General features: G+C 38.9%; 4 protein-coding genes across 7 annotated transcripts in view; 2 read left to right on the top strand and 2 right to left on the bottom strand.

Moving 5' to 3' along the window:
* Nucleotides 1–23,742, top strand: part of LOC117548417 (septin-9-like) — a 123,832-nt gene that overhangs the window by 60,873 nt on the left and 39,217 nt on the right. The gene's annotated exons all lie outside the window — the stretch shown is intronic.
* Nucleotides 1,491–5,455, bottom strand: LOC117548419. Its single transcript, XM_034219715.1, has 2 exons — nucleotides 5,044–5,455; nucleotides 1,491–4,006 (listed from the first exon to the last, which is right to left on the bottom strand). Exon 2 carries the CDS (start codon nucleotides 3,968–3,970, stop codon nucleotides 2,846–2,848), a length of 1,125 nt encoding a protein of 374 aa, XP_034075606.1. The 5' UTR covers nucleotides 3,971–4,006; nucleotides 5,044–5,455; the 3' UTR covers nucleotides 1,491–2,845.
* Nucleotides 1,491–23,652, bottom strand: LOC117548418. Of its 2 annotated transcripts, XM_034219713.1 has the most exons (4): nucleotides 22,664–23,652; nucleotides 18,591–20,983; nucleotides 16,465–17,655; nucleotides 1,491–2,769 (listed from the first exon to the last, which is right to left on the bottom strand). In XM_034219713.1, exon 3 carries the CDS (start codon nucleotides 17,617–17,619, stop codon nucleotides 16,489–16,491), a length of 1,131 nt encoding a protein of 376 aa, XP_034075604.1. In that variant the 5' UTR covers nucleotides 17,620–17,655; nucleotides 18,591–20,983; nucleotides 22,664–23,652; the 3' UTR covers nucleotides 1,491–2,769; nucleotides 16,465–16,488. The 2 variants fall into 2 exon arrangements, with proteins under 2 accessions (XP_034075604.1, XP_034075605.1); XM_034219714.1 differs by lacking the exons at nucleotides 1,491–2,769; nucleotides 16,465–17,655 and having other exon boundaries at nucleotides 18,312–20,983.
* LOC117548422 lies at nucleotides 9,023–10,642 on the top strand. The gene has a single exon (XM_034219719.1). The coding sequence runs from the start codon at nucleotides 9,068–9,070 to the stop codon at nucleotides 10,043–10,045; it is 978 nt and encodes a 325-aa protein (XP_034075610.1). The 5' UTR covers nucleotides 9,023–9,067; the 3' UTR covers nucleotides 10,046–10,642.

The following is a 23,742-nucleotide window of genomic DNA, read 5'->3' as shown; positions in this document are numbered from 1 at the left end:
TCTGTGTTGCAACTCTTGATCACTAAATGTGAGGAATCTATAGCTGAAAGTGTCGTCAAATACGGATAAATTGTCATTTTAATGGGAAATCTTGCTCAAACATGAATATGGCCTTTTGGTTGAGAAAGTAGAGGGTTTGAAAATGTATGTTGAGTGAAGAGCATGCAACTAAATAATGTCAGCTGGTTTCAAAACAATATTTTCCCATCATTAAGGGTGATCTTTTCATCCTTTTCAAAAAAATATATTGATTAACTTTTAAAGGTCCCATGTCATGGCCATTTCCACTGATCATAATTCCATTGTTGAGGTCTACTAGAATAGATTTATATTGTGCAATTTTCCAAACTCACATTGGTTCCTCATACAGCATCTCTGTAAACTACGTGTATTCACTGAATTTCACTCTCTGCCATTAACGGCTCGTTGTAGCTCCAATAGCTCCAGCCCCCACCCTCCCTGTGAGCACAGTGTGCTCTGATTGGTCGGGATGTTGTGAATCGCGCTGAGCTCCTTGGAGGTGTGGTTTCCTTGTTTAGCAATACACAGCCAAACTCATCCTGAGCACACACAAAGTCACAGCCGAAGTAAAAACAGTAAGTGTGGCTTGATATTGAGTAAGAAAAAGGTTGATAAACGCTGTGAGAATGGGTTTGCAGAGAGAATTTCGCCGCGATCCCAACTGTCTGTTATCAGCCTGCAGCCAGGGAGGAGAAATCAGCAGAGCTGCCTGCACTGAGTGTGTGTGTGTGTGTGTGAAGTCTGTGGATTGGTCAATTTGGACCAATCAGCGGGGGCTTAACGTAACGGCTCCACGGATTGGTCCATTTGGTTCCGGGTAACACATGACCGTATCGCGTCATAGCTCTGGGCGCGGCTACTGGCCATTCCTACGTCACAGTACCCAGGAAGTAAACAATGGACAATGACGTATCTTCAACGAGGCGTTTGGGGAGGTATTTTCTGTGTTTAGAGTTTTACTTGCTACAGGGTGTACTTTGAGGGTTTTGACTCTGCACACCGTTTACATGCATTAAAAACCTTCATAACACACAAGGGGACGGGTAATAACCGGAAAAGCATGACATGGGAGCTTTTTAAAGGCCTTTTTAGTCAAGATATTTAAAATAATTACAACATTGCAAAATAAAGGCACTGAGAACCTATAATTATCTTTTTCCTAAAAACTAAAACAGCCCCATGTCAGTAGCAATGAGCTGTGTGTGTGCCTCCCATGTCATTGTATAGTAGTTATTGTGGAGATTTTCATTGAAAAAATAATAATTCTGTTAAGTCACTGTTTTTTGCCGAATGAGGAAACATAATAGTGATTGAGCGTGTCGCCCATTGACAAAAGCCCTTTCATTTGAAACGTAAGGAATTGGGTGCGTCTGTTGACATGGCCGGGAAAAGTCTTTATTTGACTCTCTGGGAGGTAAAGACAGAATAGCAGCTTTTGTTATATATGCTTTCAAAGAGAACAAACCAGATAATTCACACAGTTTCATTTTTTAATAAGTGACATTTTATTCTATTCATCTGTATCAGACATTGTAAAGGTCATCAGTTAATCATTGCTCTTGGATTATTAACGCTGAACCCTAGACCTTTATTACCGTGTCAAAGCAGTGCGTTATAATATGAAATAAAAGCAAATGTGTTCAGTTCAAATTATAAAGAAAAAACCCTGCCGTTACAAACTGTATTTATGAATACATTGAGCTATGAAGTTCTAAATATCCTGCGCCCAGTAGTTCAAAACTTTTAATTCTGATCGGATCGGATCAGATTTGGATTTTGGTTAGTTAGATGGCAAAGTTTGTTAACTTAAATAATACACAATGTTTAGCCTTCATGGCAAATCAATTTTATTTTTCAATTTTTGGTCACGTTTGTGGTGGCCTACCAACCAACCAAATGTTGATGACAAATGTTTATGCTCATAAAAGTATCACAACAAAGATTGTCGAGCACAAATGTAATTTAGATTAAAGAAAAAATATCTTCAACAAAAAAAGTCATCTGTCTTCATCTTTCAAAAGTAATTGCGGACAATAGATGTCTCTGCAATGTGGTGTCTTCCCTTGTAATTATTTTTCAATATCCACTAGATGGAGATCGGTGGATTAAAGCACTGATATTCAGGATCTAGTAATCTTGAAAAGTCTGAATCTGGATCAGGGTGATCCTATCCTGAATTGCTTTGAAATACTGGGACAAAATCTGGCCGAGTTGTCTGATCCTGGATCACAAAAAATGGGATTTCAAAATCTCATCGGATCTGATTGAGATTAAAAGTTTTGAACTACTGGGCCCTGAAGACTAACGCACTGTTCATAACGCACAGTTTGAGATTTGAAGATGAAAGAATTTAACTTTTCATTCAAAGCATGTTACTGTATACCAAGTCTATATGTCGATCTAAACTAACACCGTTCACCAAAAAGATGAAATAGTACACAAAGGAAATCCAAAGTATGGAGACGAAACAAGACATACATCAGAACAACCCTTGCAGGATGTTCAGGTGTTAAACAATATATTTACACTCCCTGTTTTAATGTTATCTTTGTTTCTAAATGCACTCAAAATGCAGAAATAGACAACAACAAAATAAAAAAAATAATGCAGAGCCCCAATCAATTAGTCTGTTTTCTGGTTTGTAGTTCTTTTTTTTTAAAACGGTGTTTGTGAGGTGGAAATCATCAGTGTTGCTTTCAGAGCAGTCTCTTAGATACACAAGTGGGTTTTGGTTTTCTTCCCAGGTGCCTTCAAGATACATTTTTTGTATCTCTTAATTTTTTCATAACAAAAGACCAAATGATTATAACCGATACAATTACAACTATGCAGGCAATACAAAACAAAAAAAAAATGTATACAGGATTTTATAGGTGTTGCAACAGTCTGATTCTGTTTCTACACTGTCCTCATTGTCCACATTCACTACAACATAACCCTGGTTTTGGACATTTAGAGGAACATTGTGCTTTCTCTCATTTCTAGGAACATTGTGCTCTCTCTCATTTCTAGGAACATTGTGGTGCTCTCTCTCATTTCTAGGAACATTGTGCTCTCTCTCATTTCTAGGAACATTGTGGTGCTCTCTCTCATTTCTAGGAACATTGTGCTCTCTCTCATTTCTAGGAACATTGTGCTCTCTCTCATTTCTAGGATTTCTTCTGTTTTGTTCAGTATGGTCGCTTTCAGCTCTGATGTTGTCTTCTGGTTTGTTGTAGATTTTTGGTCGGTTGTTTTGTTGCTTCGAGGAGTGCTTTTCCTGGATCACAATATACAGCAGCAGTCCAAGGCAAGCAAGGGGACCCCATGCGTTTCTGATTTGTACATCATCAGCGCTGCTTCCAAAGCGGTTTCTGAGATACGACAGTTGGTTTTGTCCCAGAGCAAACTCTCTGATCTGTCTCAGGAGGTTAGTGGTGATGCTGTAGGTATGATCTGGATCATAAGGTGTACCCTGATTTTCCAAAGTGTCATAATGCTGTGTGATATACACTTGGTCTATCGTCTGGTAAGCTTGCCTTTGGTTTTGCTCCCTGACTCGAACTATGATCCTGTCCCTATTTTGTCCTTCATAATCCATTACGCGATGCACTACATACGCTGGAAGTGGATTGGACGTTCTCTGATGGATATTTCCAATTGTGAGGTACTGGTATTGATTTCCCCGAGGCAGTGGGTACAGCAGCTCCTCAAAGTTGCCATAATGATGGGAACCATAATCTCCACTGTTTGGGTCAAAGGTCAGCTGTATAATATCGTTGTTGTCGATGTCGATCTCGTTGGCAAACCAGTGGAGCAGCAGAAGACTGTGCTTGGGCACAGATTGGCCGAAGTTGATTCTCTTCAAACCATTGATTGATTTTAGCGTCTTCTGTACAGCTGACACAGAGGTCAGGGCGAGGAGCAGAGCTACACAGCACCAAGTGACTCTTCCTGATATCTTCATCATCCTGGGACTTGACTCTCAATTAGGATGTCCAAAGTCCTTTTGTGAGAAAGGAAATATATAGAGTTCAGAAAGTTTATAAAAACAAATTCATTTAATGTGTTTTTACTTAATGATACACAAATGTATTGAGGGTATTACAATGTTTTAAGAATTCAAAGATATTGTAGTCACAAAATGACCTCTTGGTGAAAAGCAAAAAGTGTGATTTCCTTTAGACAGATTGTCTTTGTAAGTTTAATACTTGCTCTGAAGGAGTGTCACATTTCCACCCCGTCGGCATTAAATAGGCCCGTAGTAATTGGTATACAACATTGTTTTTATATCATCCTTTTTTTTCTATAGTAGACAGCACACATAATACATTTGAAATAATTTCATTGGAAAAAACATTTGTATTTTCTTGCCAAATCTGGGAATCAATGTTCTGAGCCCTATATACAGTAAAGGTTCATTATAAAAAAAATAATTAACCTAAAGTGGGAGACATTTTGACGAGCACCACCATATAATTCTCAATTAAAATAAAAACGTATAATACATTGTTTGAAAAATAATATTTTAGAAGTAAATAATCTCCTCATAAACAACGTACATTTGTAAACCCGATTGTTCACTGCGCCATTTAACATCCAATCTGTACTTTCTCAAAGCATACATGCCATTGTATTAAAGATATGCATCAAATGGTTATTATCATGGTTGGATCAGTCAAGTAAACATTGAAACTGGTTTTTGTTGTTATTATCCCTCTGCTCATACTGACCAGTAGGCATTACGAGGGCATCCACAGTCTTCTTATTGAGCAAAACATTTATGTTTAAGTTCTCAGAGTTTATTTTGAGGCTTCAGCAGCCTGAGTTCATCAAATCAAGCGAGTACCAAGTTACACTCTATCTAGTAGACTGTTTTGATACACAGCGTTTCCTTGTTGAGCTGCGGTGGAGGGATAGTAACACGAAGAGGAGAGAAAACTCAAATACAAAGCTGGAATCAAAGTCTTCTTCCAATCATGTGAAATAGTGCCAAAGTAAATAATAGAAACAAACTAGTGATCAGAAAAAAGGAGAGCTCACCTCTGTTAGTCTGCTGCTGTCGAGTGTCAGATCTGTGTGTGTGTTTGTAGAGGGAACTCTCCCTAGGTTTCAGTTTCCCCAGTAAATAAAACTGGAAGAGCAATTCTGCTGGTGGTCGTCACAGGAAGTTTGATCACATGGCTGTTTAACCCTGTAAAGCCCAAATCTAGAAAAACATTAGAATGTATTTGTTTGACCTTTCAGATGTTGTTGTAGGGAGCCTCTGGAGCAGAAATGAAAGCGTTTTACGTTTTGGTAAGTTTTTAGGGAAATTATGTAATATTGCAACGTTGGCCTTAGGTGGGAGCATGATTTCTGTATTTATACTCACATTGTCTGAATAAATATATTGAACAACTAATGGTTGATTTGCAGGATTGATTGCTATATTAGCCCTATATCAGTATGAAGCGACAAAACGCTGCTATACATATTTTATCATTTGCTTTTTGCATTTCTAAAGACTACTTTTCATATGTTGAAATCAGAATGTTGTTTTTTTTTAAAAGCCATGTGATCAAACTTCTTGTTACCACCGGCAACGGATGTTTTGCCAGTTTCATTTACAGGGAAACTGAAACCTAGGGAGAGTTTCCTCTACACTCTCTCACACACACACACACACACACACACACACACACACACACACACACACACACACACACACACACACACACACACACACACACACACACACACACACACACACACACACACACACAAGATCGGAGATTCGACAGCAGCAGGACTAACAGAGGTAAGCTCTCCTTTTTTCTGATCATTAGTTAGTTTTTATTATTTACTTTAGCACTATTTCACATGATTGGAAGAAGCCTTTGATTCCAGCTTTGTATTTGAGTTTTCTCTCCTCTTCGTGTTACTATCCCTCCACCGCAGCTCAACAAGGAAAGGCTGTGTATTAAAACAGTCTACTAGATAGAGTGTAACTTGCTACTCGCTTGATTTGATGAACTCAGGCTGCTGAAGCCTCAAAATAAACTCAGATAACTTAAACATACATTTGTGCTCAATATGAAGACTTTGGATTTCTTCCCAAGGCCTATTGGTCAGTATGAGCAGAAGGGATAATAACAAAAAAATGTTTAATGTTTACTTGACTGATCCAACCATGATAATAACCATTCGATGCATATCTTGTTACAATGGCATGTATGCTTTGAGAAAGTACAGATTGGATGTTAAATGGCGCAGTGAACAACAGGGTTTGAAGGTGACGAAAACTCAGATTAAAACTGCAAATGTACGCTGTTTATGCCGTTATAAGGAGATTATTTACTACTAAAATATTATTTGCAAAGAATGTATTATAACTTGTAATATAATTGAGAAATATATGATGGGGCTAGTCCAGGGCCCGACAGTAACTGTTGCCAGGTTGCCATTTGGCGTGTTCACACCGGAGTACTTTTCCCACAATAGTTCATCAGAACTCAGATATATTTGCGTTCACACCAAAAAGCCCCCTGAACTAAATTAGTTAATCAGAACCATTTTTACCCCCTTTTCAGTCCCTGCTAGAGAGCAGGGACTTTCGTGGGAGAAAAAGGTTCCTATGTCTGATTGGCTGGGCGGAATGCAAACCACGCCCTGTAAAACTCCCAAAACGTTTTGTGAAGCCGCCATTTTATTATCCTAGCATTAGCATTAGCCCAGCGCAGAAACGCAGAGAGACTAACTTATGGTAACACAAAAGAAAACATGGGAGCGGTGGAGATGAGGAGGTGTCGGCGTTCTGGCGATTTACTCAGAAGGCTTCAGTAGAAGTCCCATCACTGCCACTGAAGCCCCCAACTCCGGGGACTTCGGGTGGCAATATACGCCGTGAAGTTTTTTGCGGCCTGCCAGTAAACCCAAAGCAGAAGAAGAAGAAGTGACGTCAGCGGCTTCATTTGCCTAATCCACCCCCAGGAACTCATTGCGGTGTGAACGCGATCTGCTTTAGTTGATCAGAACTAAAAGAGTTCTCATGAACTGAGTTCTGATGAACTATTGTGGGAAAAGAACTTGGTGTGAACGCCCCATTATGTGCGTATTATAGAAAAAAGGATGATATCAAAATAAAGTATTCTAATCACTACGAGCCTATTTTATGCCAACAGGGTTGACATTTGACTGCCCTGCATATCAAGTATTACGGCCCGTCCACACTACAGCTTCAAAAAAAGCTTGGAGCTCGGCGTGTCTGAAGCTCGACCAACAACCAATCACATGAATCTCCCGCCCTTGACACACAAGCAGCGGTTTGATTGGCTAGAGCTTGTACTGGCATATGATTTGATTGGATGACGCTTCCACCGAAAGCTTCAGAAGCTTCAAAAGTTGAACATTGCTCAACTTTTGCAGCCTGAAACGCCAGGAAAGCTCCGCTCTGCTTCCCACAATGCAGTTCGGCGAAAAGTGACGTCACCCCATTCAAAGTGAATGGGCAGAAGCGTTGGAAACCGTTTTTGAAGCTGTCGAAGCTGTAGTGTGGACGGGCCGTTAGACTTACAATGACTTTCAATTCTTAAAACATTGTAATACCAACATTAAAAGGTCCCTATTATACTGTTTTTCATCAATATATTATAGGTCTCAGATATATACAAAACATGTCTCTGAAGTGTTTGGCTCCAAATACCAAACGGATCATTGCAGCATCCCATAAACCCCTCAGTTTCAGCCCTGTTTCAAAAGTGCTGATTCTCTGTCTGTTACTTTAGATCAGGGGTCGGCAACCCCTGGCACGAGTGCCACCATTGGCACGCGGCACCGTAACCAGTGGCACACTAGGAATAAGTGGAATAAGTGTGCAAAATATTAAAATTGTATTTCGGATCCTGAACGAGACCGCCGCAAGAGCGCGTCTCCCCGTTACCTGCAGAAGGAAGCCATGCACGCAACGCAGCCCCGCTCTCTTTAACTCCAGGCGACTTTCTGCAGCTTTCCTCCGTGGTGCAGTGCTGATCGTTTCACCACGGAGGAAAGCACTTCACTAATTGCAGTACCCATAAGGAGCTGCTGTACAAATGCCGCAGTTTTTGCGTGGCTGTGTCTTTAGTTGAAAGCCCAGTGGCGATCTGCTCATCGAAATAATATGCTACAAAGGGGCGGACTGGCCATCTGTGTGTTGAACTTTCCTGTCGGCTCCCAGACCGTAGTCGAGGAGGGCAGAAGCAACAAGCTTCAGGTTCAATAACCCACTTTAGCTTAAATGACTGGAGAGAAGCGAGCTCTTCTTGGGAGGTCGTTGCATTTATTTAGCTGTTCTTCTGTTTCACAAAATACATCACAGACCTCTGTTTTTCTGCTGCCTCGTTTCACTTCCAGAAACATACACATGCTCGCTCACTCTCGCTCTACCATCCACACACACACACGCCACACCCCTCTCTCTCTCTTAAAAGGGACAGCGATCTCATCTCACTCTGCATGACCCTAATATCATAACGTGTGTTCTGGAGAATCACAGAACGGACAATCGTCCCTTATCATTATGCCGTTCAAACCAATTATTTAAATGTGTTGCGCTCAACAGGTCCACACACTGCTTCCCCGCAGCGAGGCTCCTCCCACCCTCCGTTGACAGTTCACACGAGCGTCGAGCTCCTCACCCCACCCCCCCCCCCCCCCCCCCCGTTGATAATTCATGATCGTTGGCACGCTGATAACATTTTTATAATGGCGCTTCATATCAAAAAGTTTGCCGACCCCTGCTTTAGATGAAAATAAGGAGCCAAAATCTGATCAGCTCATTTTCAGACAGGTTTTTATGTAAATGAATCAGAACAAAAAGGGAGCGAATCTTTTTTCCTGAAACTTTCAGCAGAATCTCTTTACACAGAGGACACATGTTGATGTAGAAAAGACATGAACAAGTGGATTTTGCATAATAGGTGACCTTTAAGTAAAAACACATTGATAGATTAAATGAATCTGTTTTTAATATACATTCTCTACTCTATATTTCTACCTTTTTTAAAAGGACTTTGGACATCCTAATTGAGAGTCAAGTGGACCCAGGATGAAGATATCAGGAAGAGTCACTTGGTGCTGTGTAGCTCTGCTCCTCGCCCTGACCTCTGTGTCAGCTGTACAGAAGACGCTCAGATCAATCAATGATTTGAAGAAAATCAACTTTGGCCAATCTGTGCCCATGCACAGTCTTCTGCTGCTCCACTGGTTTGCCAACGAGATCGACATCGACAACAACAATATAATAGAGCTGACCTTTGACCCAAACAGGGAAGATTATGGCTCACACCATTATGGCAACTATGAGGGGGTGCTGGACCCTCTGCCTTGGGTAAATCAACACAGGTACTACACTATTGGAAATCTCAATGAGGAAACGTCAACCCAACTTCCTCCTTATGTAGTCGATCCCATGATTGAGGATATGAGAAGAAACATGGACAGGATCGTATTTCGGGTCAGGGAGCAAAACATACATGGGCAAGCTTACCAGACGATAGACCAAGTGTATATCACACAGCATTATGACACTTCTGAAAATCAGGGGACACTTTATGATCCAGCTCATACCTACAGGATCACCACGAACCTCCTGAGACAGATCAGAGAGTTTTCTGTGGGAGAAGACCAACAGCCACTGTCGTATCTCAGAAACCGCTTTGGAAGCAGCGCTGATGATTTCGACATCGAAAGCACATGGGGTGAACTTGCTTGCCTTGGACTGCTGCTGTATATTGTGATCCAGGAAAAGCAGTCCTCTAAGCAACAAAACAACCGCCCTGGAAACGGAAGAAATCCTGGTAATAAGAGAGAGCACAATGTTCCTAGAAATGTCCAAAACCAGGATTACGTTGCACTGAATATGGGAGATGATGAGGACCGTGTAGCCAGCAGGCGACCGGTAAACACAGAATCAGACTGTTGCAACACGTTTACATCCTGTATAATGTATTGTTTTTTGGCCTGCGTAATTGTAATTGTAATTGTAATTGTATTGGGTATAATTATTTATTATCTTAATAAATAAGATCCAAAAATGTATCTTGTAGGCTCCTGGGAAGAAAACCAAAACCCACTTGTGTATCTAAGAGACTGCTCTGAAAGCAACACTGATGATTTCCACCTCACAAACACTGTTTTTAAAAAAAGAACTACAAACCAGAAAACAGACTAATTGATTGGGGCTCTGCATTCTTTTTGTATTTATTTGTCTATTTCTGCATTTGGAGTGCATTTAGAAACACAAACAACATTAAAACAGGGAGTGTAAAGATATTGTTTAACACCTGAACATCCTGCAAGGGTTGTTCTGATGTATGTCTTGTTTCGTCTCCATACTTTTGATTTCCTTGTTTGTTGTAGCACAAGTGAGATACATTAGAAGTTGCATTGTGAATTATCTGGTTTGTTCTCTTTGAAAGCATATATAACAAGAGCTGCTATTGCCAGTATGTTTCTGTCTTTACCTCCCAGAGAGTCAAATAAAGAATTTTCGCCAGGCATGTCAACAAACGCAGCCAATTCCTTATCTTTCAAATTAAAGGGCTTTTGTCAATGGGCGACACGATCAATCACTATTATGTTTCCTCATTCGGCAAAAAACAGTGACTTAACAGTGTGATGGTTTATTTGGAGCTTCGGCCGGAGAATTCACAAGACATGTCGTCTGCCACGAGTTGACACAGAAGAGGCCAAACCAATTCTGAAGATCTCTACCCCAGACCCATGTATTTAGCTGGTTCTGAGAGAATAATCAACATTGTGCATAACAAGATAAAATCATAACACCTCTATCAGCTGACGCCAACAGGCAGGAACAGGGAGACAAAACACTGAGAGCACAGCACCCAAGGTCGCAGGTGCTCATTGTACAAACTGGGTCAAAGTTATGGGCCGAGGAAAGTATTTCCCCAACAAAATGCATTTAATAATGCACTGCTTTGGCGCAGTCATAAAGCTGCAGGCTTCAGTTTTGCTCCAGCATTGAATAGCTATGATTCACTGAGGATTCCTCCTGTGTGTGAGACGGATGAAGAGAATTTAAAGTGGACCTATCATGCTATATTTGAAACATATATTGTAGGGCCATACCTATATCTGTGAAGTCTTTTTTTCAAAAGACCAAACAGATAATGCATTTGATCCATGCCTCATTTCGCTCGATTTGCTCTTTTCCAGCCCTGTTTTTGCAAGGGCTGATTCTGCTTTTGTGGCAGACTACAGCGCCACTTACAGGCCTGGCATATGTACTACAGCGTCTCCAGATCTTTCGAGCGGTCTCTCATTCCCCTGATAGGTAGAAAGTTGCCCATATAGGCGGAGCACCCCTTTTCTGACGTCAGAAAAATTCAAATAATAATCAGCTCCGTTGCAGCCCCGTTTTTAGAGATTTGGGTATGGAGGAAAAGAGAGTGTTGTGTTTTCTGACACTTGGTGAGTTCCCTGACACACCGGGGACACATATTCATGTATAAAAGACGTACAAAAGTGCAGTTTGCATGATAGGTCCCCTATAAGCAGCACTGATTGATAAACCAAACAGATCGGTGAATGACTGTACGGTCTGCAAAGGACAGACGTCACTGACATGAATGCATTTCATTTTCTTTATACTTTCTGTAATGTCATAAATTGTGTGTTTATTAAATTGTAATGTGTCAGTAAGTCTGATGTCAGCTTTTCATTTGAGGTTTTAGGGAACTGAGCACAATTTAGATGTTCAAAATAATAAAGACACCTTTAACATTATATTCTGGAAGATCAGATGTGTTATCTTTAGCATCACAAGCGACAACACACTGCTAAAAATATTTTGTAATTTGCTTTTTGCATTTCTAAAGACTACTTTTAATATCTTGAAATCAGAACGTTTGTTTTAACCCTGTAAAGCCCACTGTTGTAATTGTACAACATTACTTTAAGCTATCCTAAAAAAGTCTGTAAATGTTTTTTTTTTTAAAGACTACATTTGCATAAACAAAAGGTCCTTTTGTTCAGCCTCACAATGCTATTGGGTAGTAAATGTGTTTATAGGTCCTGCCCTCTGGCCATACACTCACACAACTTCCGAATCTTCAAACGAGCAAACGTCTTTGTTTTATTGGACTGGAGTTGTCGTATTCAAGTAAGTAAAATGCCTCAAATATATTTGTTTGTGAATATTACAATGTCTAGAACATGTAGTTATTGTGGAATACATTCATCAAATTTGATTTTGAGCAGCTTATGTCTGTGTTGTAATATTACATACCTGGGTCAGTGTGGTAGTCAAAATAGCATGTGCACCTGTCATGGACATTGCCCTTCTTATATGTTCACATATGGAAATAAAACACAAATAGAAATATAATGTCTTTGATAATTCACTATAACTAAGTTCTAAATGTGTCCTCTGTTAAGATTTTGAATTAAGACCAGAATTGAATAAATCAATACATTATTTCTGATAAAAGTCAAATGTGAAATGATATCTCTAGCAACATGTTAAACTCTACTTGTATCTTATCAGTTAATTAGTTACAATACATGTATCTCTTCTCTGGTTCTGGCAGAAACAGTTCTTTCTGAAATGTGATGCCAAAGGTAACAAATGTGATCTTCCACAATATAATGTTAAAGGTGTCTTTATTATTTTTGCACATCTAAATTGTGCTCAGTTCCCTAAAACCTCAAATAAAAAGCTGACATCAGTCTTACTGACACATTACAATTTAATAAACACACACAATTTCTGACATTACAGGAAGTATAAAAAAAGAAATGCATTCATGTCAGTGACGGCTGTCCTTTGCAGACCGTACAGTCATTCACCGATCTGTTTGGTTTATCAATCAGTGCTGCTTAAATGCTCTTCATCCGTCTCACACACAGGAGGAATCCTCAGTGAATCATAGCTATACATGCTGGAGCATGACTGCACCAAAGCAGTTTATTATTAAAAAAACAACAAAAGCCAATGTGCACATTTCAAATAGAAGAAGAAGCCCTACTGTTATTCAGAACCTGTCATTTTTAATAAAGGTAACTTTGAAGCTCAAAAGATCGAGGATTTAAAGTATTTGGCCTGTCATCGAAAGCATGTCATACAAAGCCTTTATCTCAAATATAAACTAACAACATTCACAAAAAAGGTTATATAGTACAAATTACAATCAAACACAGAAGTAAAACAAAGCATAAAACAGAAGAACCCCTGGACATGTGCGTGTTTCCTTCTTCCCAATCAACTTTTGAATCCTGTTGACTTTGTGAGAAGCATTATGCTTAAACACATTATATGGCAATTTCTCTCATTTCAATTTATCTCCTTGCTGCAGAAATTGCCAAAATAATAAGAACAATTAAAAGAGCAACAACGATCATGCAGCACTTCACAAAAGCTGCACACCAACTAGTTTGTCTGTTATCTGGTCTGTAGGCGCTTTGTTGTCTGACTTGCGGTGTGTAGTTGGATTGTGGGGTAAAGGGGTGCCTTTCCCCGAGCACAATATACAACAGCAGGCCAAGGCAAGCAAGGTGACCCCATGTGTTTCTGATTCGTGCATCATCAGCGCTGCTTCCAAAGCGGTTTCTGAGATACGACAGTGGCTGTTGGTTTTCTCCCACAGAAAACTCTCTGATCTCTCTCAGGAGGTTCGTGGTGATCCTGTAGGTATGATCTGGATCATATTCCCCCTGATGTTGAAAATGCTGTGTGATATACACGTGGTCTATCCTCCAAGAAGTTTGCCATCCTGTGTTTTGCTCCCTGACAAGAACTATGATCCTGTCCCTGTTTTCTCCTGCAAAAGCTCTTCGGGGACGCGCTACGTAAGATGGAAGTGGATTGGACGTTTCCTGATGGAGATTTCCAATAGTGTAGTAGTGGTATTGATTTCCCCTCGGCCGAGGCAGTGGGTCCAGCAGCCCCTCAAAGTTGCCATAATAATGTGAGCCATAATCCCCATCGTTTGGGTCAAAGGTCAGACTTATGACATTGTTCTCATCAATGTTAACTGTGTTGGCAAACCAGTGGAGCAGCAGAAGACTGTGCTTGGGCACAGATTGTCCGAAGCTGATTTTCTTCAAATCACTGATTGATTTTAGCTTTTTCTGTACAGCTGACACAGAGGTCAGGGCGAGGAGCAGAGCTACACAGCACCAAGTGACTCTTCCTGATATCTTCATCATCCTGTATCAAAGTGACATGCAATTTAGATGAGCAAAGGCCTTTATGGAGTAAAAACAAGGAAATGTTTATAAAAATCTGATTTATAGAAACTAATTGTCTGTTTCTCAAATGATACAAATAGCTATTCAGGGTAATACAACATTTAAAAATGGTAAGACATTCTATCAGAAATTATCAGAAGATTGTCTGGATCTTTTTGATGAAATGCAGAAAATGTTTTAATCAAATAAAACCTAAATTAGGTCCCACCGGCATTATTTTATGAGTTTTGTCAAAAACAAAAAATAACATGAATTTAATTATTATACTTTGGATCTTTCTGTCCTAAAATGGTCCGGCAGCCAATGTCAACCCCCAATTACCATCATTATGGAGCCATTTTCAAGTATGTGATTTGTTTAATACGATATCATACAGTACAACCCTAAAAGACCCCTAAACAAAAGCGAGAGGTTTAATGGTGTTTCTTAAAAATGACACCGTGTAGAAACATCCTGTGTCATTTAGAAAATTGCAAAAAATAAAAGTGAAGTCTTCATATTGAGCAAAAATGTATTTTTAGATTCTCAGAGTTTATTTTGAGGCTTCAGCAGCCTGAGTTCATCAAATCAAGCGAGTACCAAGTTACACTCTATCTAGTAGACTGTTTTGATACACAGCGTTTCCTTGTTGAGCTGCGGTGGAGGGATAGTAACACGAAGAGGAGAGAAAACTCAAATACAAAGCTGGAATCAAAGGCTTCCACCAATTGTGTGAAATAGTGCTAAATAATAAAAACAAACTAGTGATCAGTAAATAGGAGAGCTCACCTCTGTTAGTCTGCTGCTGTCAAGTATCAGATCTGTGTGTGTGTGAGTAAGTTTCAGTTTCCCGTAAATATAAAACAAAACATCTGCTGCTGGTGGTAACAGGAAGTTTGATCACATGGCTGTTTAAAAAAAGAAATTCTGATTTCAACATATGAAAAGTAGTCTTTAGAAATGCAAAAAGCAAATGATAAAATATGTATAGCAGCATTTTGTCGCTTGTGATGCCAAAGATAACAAATGTGATCTTCCAGAAGATAATGTTAAAGGTGTCTTTATTATTTTGCACATCTAAATTGTGCTCAGTTCCCTAAAACCTCAAATGAAAAGCTGACATCGGTCTTACTAACACATTCAAATTTAATAAACACACACAATTTATGACATTACAGGAAGTATAAAAAAAGAAATGCATTCATGTCAGTGACGGCTGTCCTTTGCAGACCGTACAGTCATTCACCGATCTGTTTGGTTTATCAATCAGTGCTGCTTAAATTCTCTTCATCCGTCTCACACACAGGAGGAATCCTCAGTGAATCATAGCTATACATGCTGGAGCAAAACTGAAGCCTGCAGCTTCATGACTGCGCCAAAGCAGTGCATTATTAAATGCATTGTGTTGGGGAAATACTTTCCTCGGCCCATAACTTTGACCCAGTTTATCAGTTTGTACAATGAGCACCTGCGACCTTGGGTGCTGTGCTCTCAGTGTTTTGTCTCCCTGTTCCTGCCTGTTGGCGTCAGCTGATAGAGGTGTTATGATTTTATCTTGTTATGCACAATGTTGATTATTCTCTCAGAACCAGCTAAATACATGGGTCTGGGGTAGAGATCTTCAGAATTGGTTTGGCCTCTTCTGTGTCAACTCGTGGCAGACGACGTGTCTTGTGAATTCTCCGGCCGAAGCTCCAAAAACCCATCAGTGTTTGCCATCAAAGTTCCTGGTCTCTTCGTGCTCCATTGCTTCAGAAGTTTCCATCACACTGTTAAGTCACTGTTTTTTGCCGAATGAGGAAACATAATAGTGATTGAGCGTGTCGCCCATTGACAAAAGCCCTTTTAATTTGAAAGATAAGGAATTGGCTGCGTTTGTTGACATGCCTGGTAAAAGTCTTTATTTGACTCTCTGGGAGGTAAAGACAGAAACATACTGGCAATAGCAGCTCTTGTTATATATGCTTTCAAAGAGAACAAACCAGATAATTCACAATGCAACTTCAAATGTATCTCACTCGCTACAACAAACAAGGAAATCAAAAGTATGGAGACGAAACAAGACATACATCAGAACAACCCTTGCAGGATGTTCAGGTGTTAAACAATATCTTTACACTCCCTGTTTTAATGTTATCTTTGTTTCTAAATGCACTCAAAATGCAGAAATAGACAAATTAAATACAAAAAGAATGCAGAGCCCCAATCAATGTCTGTTTTCTGGTTTGGAGGTTCTTTTTTTTTTAAACGGTGAGCCTACAAGATACATTTTTGGATCTCTTAATTTTTCATAACAAAAGACCAAATGATTATAACCGATACAATTACAACTATGCAGGCAATACAAAACAAAAAAAATTGTATACAGGATTTATAGGTGTTGCAACAGTCTGATTCTGTGTTTATCAGTCGCCTGCTGGCTACATGGTCCTCATCGTCCACATTCACTACAACATAACCCTGGTTTTGGACATTTCTAGGAACATTGTGCTTTCTCTCATTTCTAGGAACATTGTGCTTTCTCTCATTTTTAGGAACATTGTGCTCTCTCTCATTTCTAGGAACATTGTGCTCTCTCTCATTTCTAGGAACATTGTGCTCTCTCTCATTTCTAGGATTTCTTCTGTTTTGTTCAGTATGGTCGCTTTCAGCTCTGATGTTGTCTTCTGGTTTGTTGTCGATTTTTGGGCGGTTGTTTTGTTGCTTCGAGGAGTGCTTTTCCTGGATCACAATATACAGCAGCAGTCCAAGGCAAGCAAGGGGACCCCATGCGTTTCTGATTTGTACATCATCAGCGCTGCTTCCAAAGCGGTTTCTGAGATACAACAATTGGTTTTGTCCCAGAGCAAACTCTCTGATCTGTCTCAGGAGGTTAGTGGTGATGCTGTAGGTATGATCTGGATCATAAGGTGTACCCTGATTTTCCGAAGTGTCATAATGCTGTGTGATATACACTTGGTCTATCATCTGGTAAGCTTGCCTTCGGTTTTGCTCCCTGACTCGAACTATGATCCTGTCCCTATTTTCTCCTTCATAATCCCTCTGGGGATGCGCTACATACGCTGGAAGTGGATTGGACGTATCCTGATGGAGATTTCCAATCGTGTAGTAATGGTATTGATTTCCTTGAGGCAGTGGGTCCAGCAGCTCCTCATAGTTGCCATAATGGTGTGAGCCATAATCTCCACTGTATGGGTCAAAGGTCAGCTGTATAATATCGTTGTTGTCGATGTCGATCCCGTTGGCAAACCAGTGGAGCAGCAGAAGACTGTGCTTGGGCACAGATTGGCCGAAGTTGATTTTCTTCAAACCATTGATTTTATTGAGCGTCTTCTGTACAGCTGACACAGAGGTAAGGGCGAGGAGCAGAGCTACACAGCACCAAGTGACTCTTCCTGATATCTTCATCATCCTGGGACTTGACTCTCAATTAAGATTTCCAAAGTCCTTTTGTGAGGTAGAAATAGAGTACAGAAAGTTTATAAAAACAGATTCATTTAACCTATTGATGTGTTTTCACTTAATGATACAAAAATGTATTGATGGTATTACAATGTTTTAATAATTAAAAGACATTTTGGTCTCAAAACGACCTCTTGGTGAAAAGCAAAAAGTGTGATTTCCTTGCTCTGCAGGAGTGTCACTCTTCAACCCCGTCGGCATTAAATACAAATAGGCCCGTAGTAATTGGACTACAACATTGTTTTCATCTTTTTTTTTCTATAATAGATGGCACACATAAATCTGAACATTTGAAATAATTTTATTGGAGATGTTAAACATTTGTATTTACTTGCCAAATCATGGAATCAATTGTGTATTTTCTGAGCCCTATACACTGTATACTGTATAGGTTACTTTTCATTATTCATTCAAAAATACTTATAAAAAAAGAATTAACCTAAAGTGGGAGACATTTTGACGAGCACCACCATATAATCCTCAATTTAAAAAAAAACGTATAATACATTGTTTGAAAATAATATTTTGGTAGTAAATAAAAACATTGTAAATAATCTCATAACGGCATAAACAACGTACATTTGCAGTTTTAATCACCTTGTTAACCCTATTGTTCACTGAGCCATTTAACATCCAATCTGTACTTGTATAACCCATTTATTTTAAAGTTCTCTGTGTTTATTTTGAGGCTTCAGCAGCTGGAGTTCATCAAATCAAGCGAGTACCAAGTTACACTCTATCTAGTAGACTGTTTTGATACACAGCGTTTCCTTGTTGAGCTGCGGTGGAGGGATAGTAACACGAAGAGGAGGGAAAAGTTAAATACAAAAACTAGAATCAAAGGCTTCCACCAATCGTGTGAAATAGTGCCAAAGTAAATAATAGAAACAAAGTAGTGATCAGAAAATAAGAGAGCTCACCTCTGTTAATCTGCTGCTGTCGAGTATCAGATCTGTGTGTGTGTGTATATAGAGGAAACTCTTGCTAGGTTTCAGTTTCCCGTAAATAAAACTGGCAAAACAACAACTGCTGCTGGTGGTCACAGGAAGTTTGATCATATACAAGTGTTTGAAAAAACATTCTGATTTCAACATATGAAAAGTAGTCTCTAGAAATGCAAAAAGCATAATGATAAAATATGTATAGCAGCATTTTGTCGCTTTTGATGCCAAAGATAACAAATGTGATCTTCCAGAAGATAATGTTAAAGATGTCTTTATTATTTTTGCACATCTAAATTGTGCTCAGTTCCCTAAAACCTCAAATGAAAAGCTGACATCGGTCTTACTAACACATTCAAATTTAATAAACACACACAATTTATTTCCATTACACTGTTATGTCACGTCACTGTTTTTTGCCGAATGAGGAAACATAATAGTGATTGAGCGTGTCGCCCATTGACAAAAGCCCTTTAATTTGAAAGATAAGGAATTGGCTGCGTTTGTTGACATGCCTGCGAAAAGTCTTTATTTGACTCTCTGGGAGGTAAAGACAGAAACATACTGGCAATAGCAGCTCTTGTTATATATGCTTTCAAAGAGAACAAACCAGATGATTCACAATGCAACTTCAAATGTATCTCACTTGTGCTACAACATTGCAGAAAGTAAAAAAGGCACTAAATGGAATACGTTGGTGTCAGTGACAGCTGTCCTTAACGGACCTTAGAGCCGTTAACATACCTTTCCTTTTTTTAAAGTGAAATCGTGTTCTTTTCATCTGTATCAGACATTGTGCAAATCATGAGTTAATCATTGCTCTTGGATTATTAACGCTGAACCCTAGAGCTTTATTACCGTGCCAAAGCAGTGCGTTATAATGTGAAATAAAAGCCAATGTGTTCAGTTCAAATTATAAAGAAAAAACCCTGCTGTTATTTACTAACTGTATTTTTGAATAAATTGAGCTATTAAGTTCTAAAGACTGTCAGCCTTTCATAACGCACAGTTTGAGATTTGAAGATTAAAGAATTTAACTTGTCATCAAAAGCATGTTATACCAAAACAACATTCACCAAAAAGATGAAATAGTACACAAAGGAAATCAAAAGTATGGAGACGTAACAAGACATACATCAGAGCAACCCTTGCAGGATGTTCAGGTGTTAAACAATATCTTTACACTCCCCGTTTTAATGTTATCTTTGTTTCTAAATGCACTCAAAATGCAGAAATAGACAAAAAAAAATAATGCAGAGCCCCAATCAGTCTGTTTTTTGTTTTGTTTTTTTACAGTTTGTGAAGTAGAAATCATCAGTGTTGCTTCCAGCGCAGTTTCTTAGATACAAAAGTAGTCTTGGTTTTCTTCCTAGGAGCCCTCAAGATAAATAATTGTATATCTTATCTTTTAACAGAAAAAAAATTATACCCAATACAATTATGCAGAAAAAACAAGACCTACAGGATTGTAAGGGGTTCCAACAGTCTGATTCTCTGTTTCCTGTTAGCCTGCTGGCTACGCCGTCCTCTTCATCGTTGAAATCCAATACAACATGATCCTGGTTTTGGAACTTTCTAGGCTCTCTCTCATTACTAGGATTTCTCCTGTTTTCCGGGCGGTTGTTTTGTTGCTTAGAGGAGTGCTTTTCCTGGATCACAATATACAGCAGCAGTCCAAGGCAAGCAAGGTGACCCCATTTGTTTTTGATGTCGAGATCGTCAGCGCTGCTTCCAAAGCGGTTTCTGAGATACGACAGTGGCTGTTGGTCTTCTCCCATAGAAAACTCTCTGATCTCTCTCAGGAGGTTAATATCAATCCTGTAGGTATGAGCTGGATCATAAAGTGTGCCCTGATGTGGAATATGCTGTGTGATAAACACTTGGTCTATCGTCTGGTAAGCTTGTATGTTTGGCTCCCTGACCCGAAATATGATCCTGTCCATGTTTCTTCCCATATCCTCAATTATGGGATCGACAACATAAGAAGGAAGTTGGATTGACGTTCCCTGATGGAGATTTCCAATAGTGTAGTACCTGTGTTGATTTCCCCAAGGCAGTGGGTCCAGCAGATCCTCATAGTTGCCATAATGATGGGAACCATATGCTCCACTGTTTGGGTCAAAGGTCAGCTGTATAATGTCGTTGTTGTCGATGTCGATCTCGTTGGCAAACCAGTGGAGCAGCAGAAGACTGTGCTTGGGCACAGATTTGCCGAAGTTGATTTTCTTCAAACCATTGATTGATTTGAGCGTCTTCTGTACAGCTGACACAGAGGTCAGGGCGAGGAGCAGAGCTACACAGCACCAAGTGACTCTTCCCAACATCTTCATCATCCTGGGTCCACTTGACTCTCAATTAGGATGTCCAAAGCCCTTTTAAAAAAGGTAGAAATATAGAGTAGAGAATGTGTTTTAAAAACAGATTTATTTAATCTATCAATGTGTTTTTACTTAATGTTGGTATTACAATGTTTTAAGAATTAAAAGTCATTGTAAGTCTAATACTTGATATGCAGGGTAGTCAAATTTCAACCCTGTTGGCATAAAATATGCTCGTAGTGATTAGAATACATTATTTTGATATCATCCTTTTTTCTATAATACGCACATAATATGAAAAAGGTGAAATAATTTGATTGGAAATGTTAAACATTTTGGTAACACTTTATATTAAGGTACACAAATTAACCATCAACTAGTTGTTAATTAACATGCATATTAGCAGTATATTGGCTCTTTATTAGTCATTATAAAACAGTTATTAATGCCTTATTCTACATGACCGTATTCTACAAGTAATAGGTCATTAGTTGAGAGTTTTTTCTCAATAACCCTCTAATTAGTGCTTATTTATTGCAAGTAAGGAAGTTGTTGTACATGAGTTTTGGTCTTAATATGCTCTGCTCAATATGGGCCTAATAAGGCAGTAGTACCACAAGAATAGCAATAACACTTAACAAATATGATCTGTTCTTATGTAACAAGACATGCAACTATAAGTGTTGATTGTGTCTAAATAACAAAAGATAAGTATTTCTATATAAGAATATGTTTTGGGGTATTGACAGTTCAGCTACCAATAGCAAGGTGATATTGACCTGTATGTTTCATATTTGCACATTTATATTTTTGTAAAATGTGTACTGAAAGTTAGACAGGAAACCGGGTACAGGAAGTAGGAGAAAGTGAACTGAATAGCATGGCAGTAGACTACTACAAATTGTCCCTATGCAACCTGAAGAGTAAAAGGGTCAAGTCGGTCAGAAAGTAATGACTGTAAGTGTAAGCCTTAACTTACACTGTAAGGATTAGTAACATGTATTGTGTTGACATTTGGAGATGTTTAAACCATGGTTTAAACTCAATGACAAAAGCGTTAGCATTCGTGCTAGCGTTAGCCATAGGCCTACTAGCCTGTCAATAAAGGAGCATGGCTGCTCATTCCCTGGCTCTCAAAAGAGTTTACTGGCCGTTTAATCTATGTTCATATTGAGACAGTACAACACATAGTGATAACAGTAGCCTAGACCTATTGTGTAAGTACATACAAGCAGGTCACACAGTATGATCACAAATACATAAACTCTGTTAAAAATGAGTTTTTATTCAAAAGTACAGGCTGCATATGTGTTCTCAAACTTGACATGTTTTGGTACGTGTGTCTGAACATCTCTTTAGTGGTTCATTATTAAAACAGATATTTCAACGTGCTCCTACAAGTCAACATTAAAACTCATACTCATACTGACCAATAGGTATTGGGAAAAAATCCAAAGTCTTCATATTAAGCAAACATTTATTTTTAGGTTGTCTGAGTTTATTTTGAGGCTTCAGCAGCCTGAGTTCATCAAATCAAGCGAGTACCAAGTTACACTCCGTCTAGTAGACTGTTTTAATACACAGCGTTGCCTTGTTGAGCTGCGGTGGAGGGATAGTAACACGAAGAGGAGAGAAAACTCAAATACAAAGCTGGAATCAAAGGCTTCCACCAATTGTGTGAAATAGTGCTAAATAATAAAAACAAACTAGTGATCAGTAAATAGGAGAGCTCACCTCTGTTAGTCTGCTGCTGTCGAGTGTCAGATCTGTGTGTGTGCGTGAGAGAGAGTGTAGAGGAAACTCTCACTTGGTTTCAGTTTCCCCGTAAATGAAACTGGCAAAACAACTATTGCCTGTGATAACAAGAAGTTTGATCACATGGCTGTTAAAAAAAACATTCTGATTCCAGATATGAAAAGTAGTCTTTAGAAATGCAAAAAGCAAATGATAAAATATCAAAATAAAATGTTTAGCTGTGTTTTGTCACTTGTGATGCTAAAGATAACAAATGTGATCTTCCAGAATATAATGTTAAAGATTTCTTTATTATTTTGCACATCTAAATTGTGCTCAGTTTCCTAAAACCTCAAATGAAAAGCTGACATCAGTCTTACTGACTGACACATTACAATTTAATAGACACACACAATTTATGACATTACAGGAAGTATAAAAAAATGAAATGCATTCATGTCAGTGACGGCTGTCCTTTGCAGACCGTACAGTCATTCACCGATCTGTTTGGTTTATCGATCAGTGCTGCTTAAATTCTCTTCATCCATCTCACACACAGGAGGAATCCTCAGTGAATCATAGCTATTACATTATACATGCTGGAGCAAAACTGAAGCCTGCAGCTTCATGACTGCATCAAAGCAGTGCATTATTAAAAAGAAAAAAAGCCAATTTGCACAGTTCAAATGGAATAAATGTAACTTTGAAGCTCAAAAGATCGAGGATTTAAAGTATTTGGCCTGTCCTCTAAAGCATGTCCTTTATCTCAAATATAAACTAACACCATTCACAAAAAAAGTTATATAATACAAATTACAATTAAACACAGAAGTAAAAAAGAAAAAGCATAAAACAGAAGAACCCCTGAACATGTTCACGCGTGTTTCCTTCTTTCCAATCAACTTTTGAATCCTGCTGACTTTGTGAGAAGCATTATGTTTAAACACATTATATGGCAATTTATTTACCCTCTCTCATTTCAATTTATCTTCTTGCTGCAGAAATTGCCAAAATTAAAAGACAAATTAAAAGAACAACAACGATCATGCAGCACTTCACAATAGCCGCACACCAACTAG

This window comes from Gymnodraco acuticeps, unplaced genomic scaffold, assembly GCF_902827175.1.
Source record: "Gymnodraco acuticeps unplaced genomic scaffold, fGymAcu1.1, whole genome shotgun sequence".
NCBI classification, from domain to species: domain Eukaryota; kingdom Metazoa; phylum Chordata; class Actinopteri; order Perciformes; family Bathydraconidae; genus Gymnodraco; species Gymnodraco acuticeps.
This window is presented reverse-complemented; position numbering and strand designations above follow the sequence as displayed.

What these genes read in the sequence shown, in the direction of transcription:
- LOC117548419 (XM_034219715.1), bottom strand. Translation starts at nt 3,970, where the DNA reads ATGATGAAGATATCAGGAAGAGTCACTTGGTGCTGTGTAGCTCTGCTC.
- LOC117548422 (XM_034219719.1), top strand. Translation starts at nt 9,068, where the DNA reads ATGAAGATATCAGGAAGAGTCACTTGGTGCTGTGTAGCTCTGCTCCTC.
- LOC117548418 (XM_034219713.1), bottom strand. Translation starts at nt 17,619, where the DNA reads ATGATGAAGATATCAGGAAGAGTCACTTGGTGCTGTGTAGCTCTGCTC.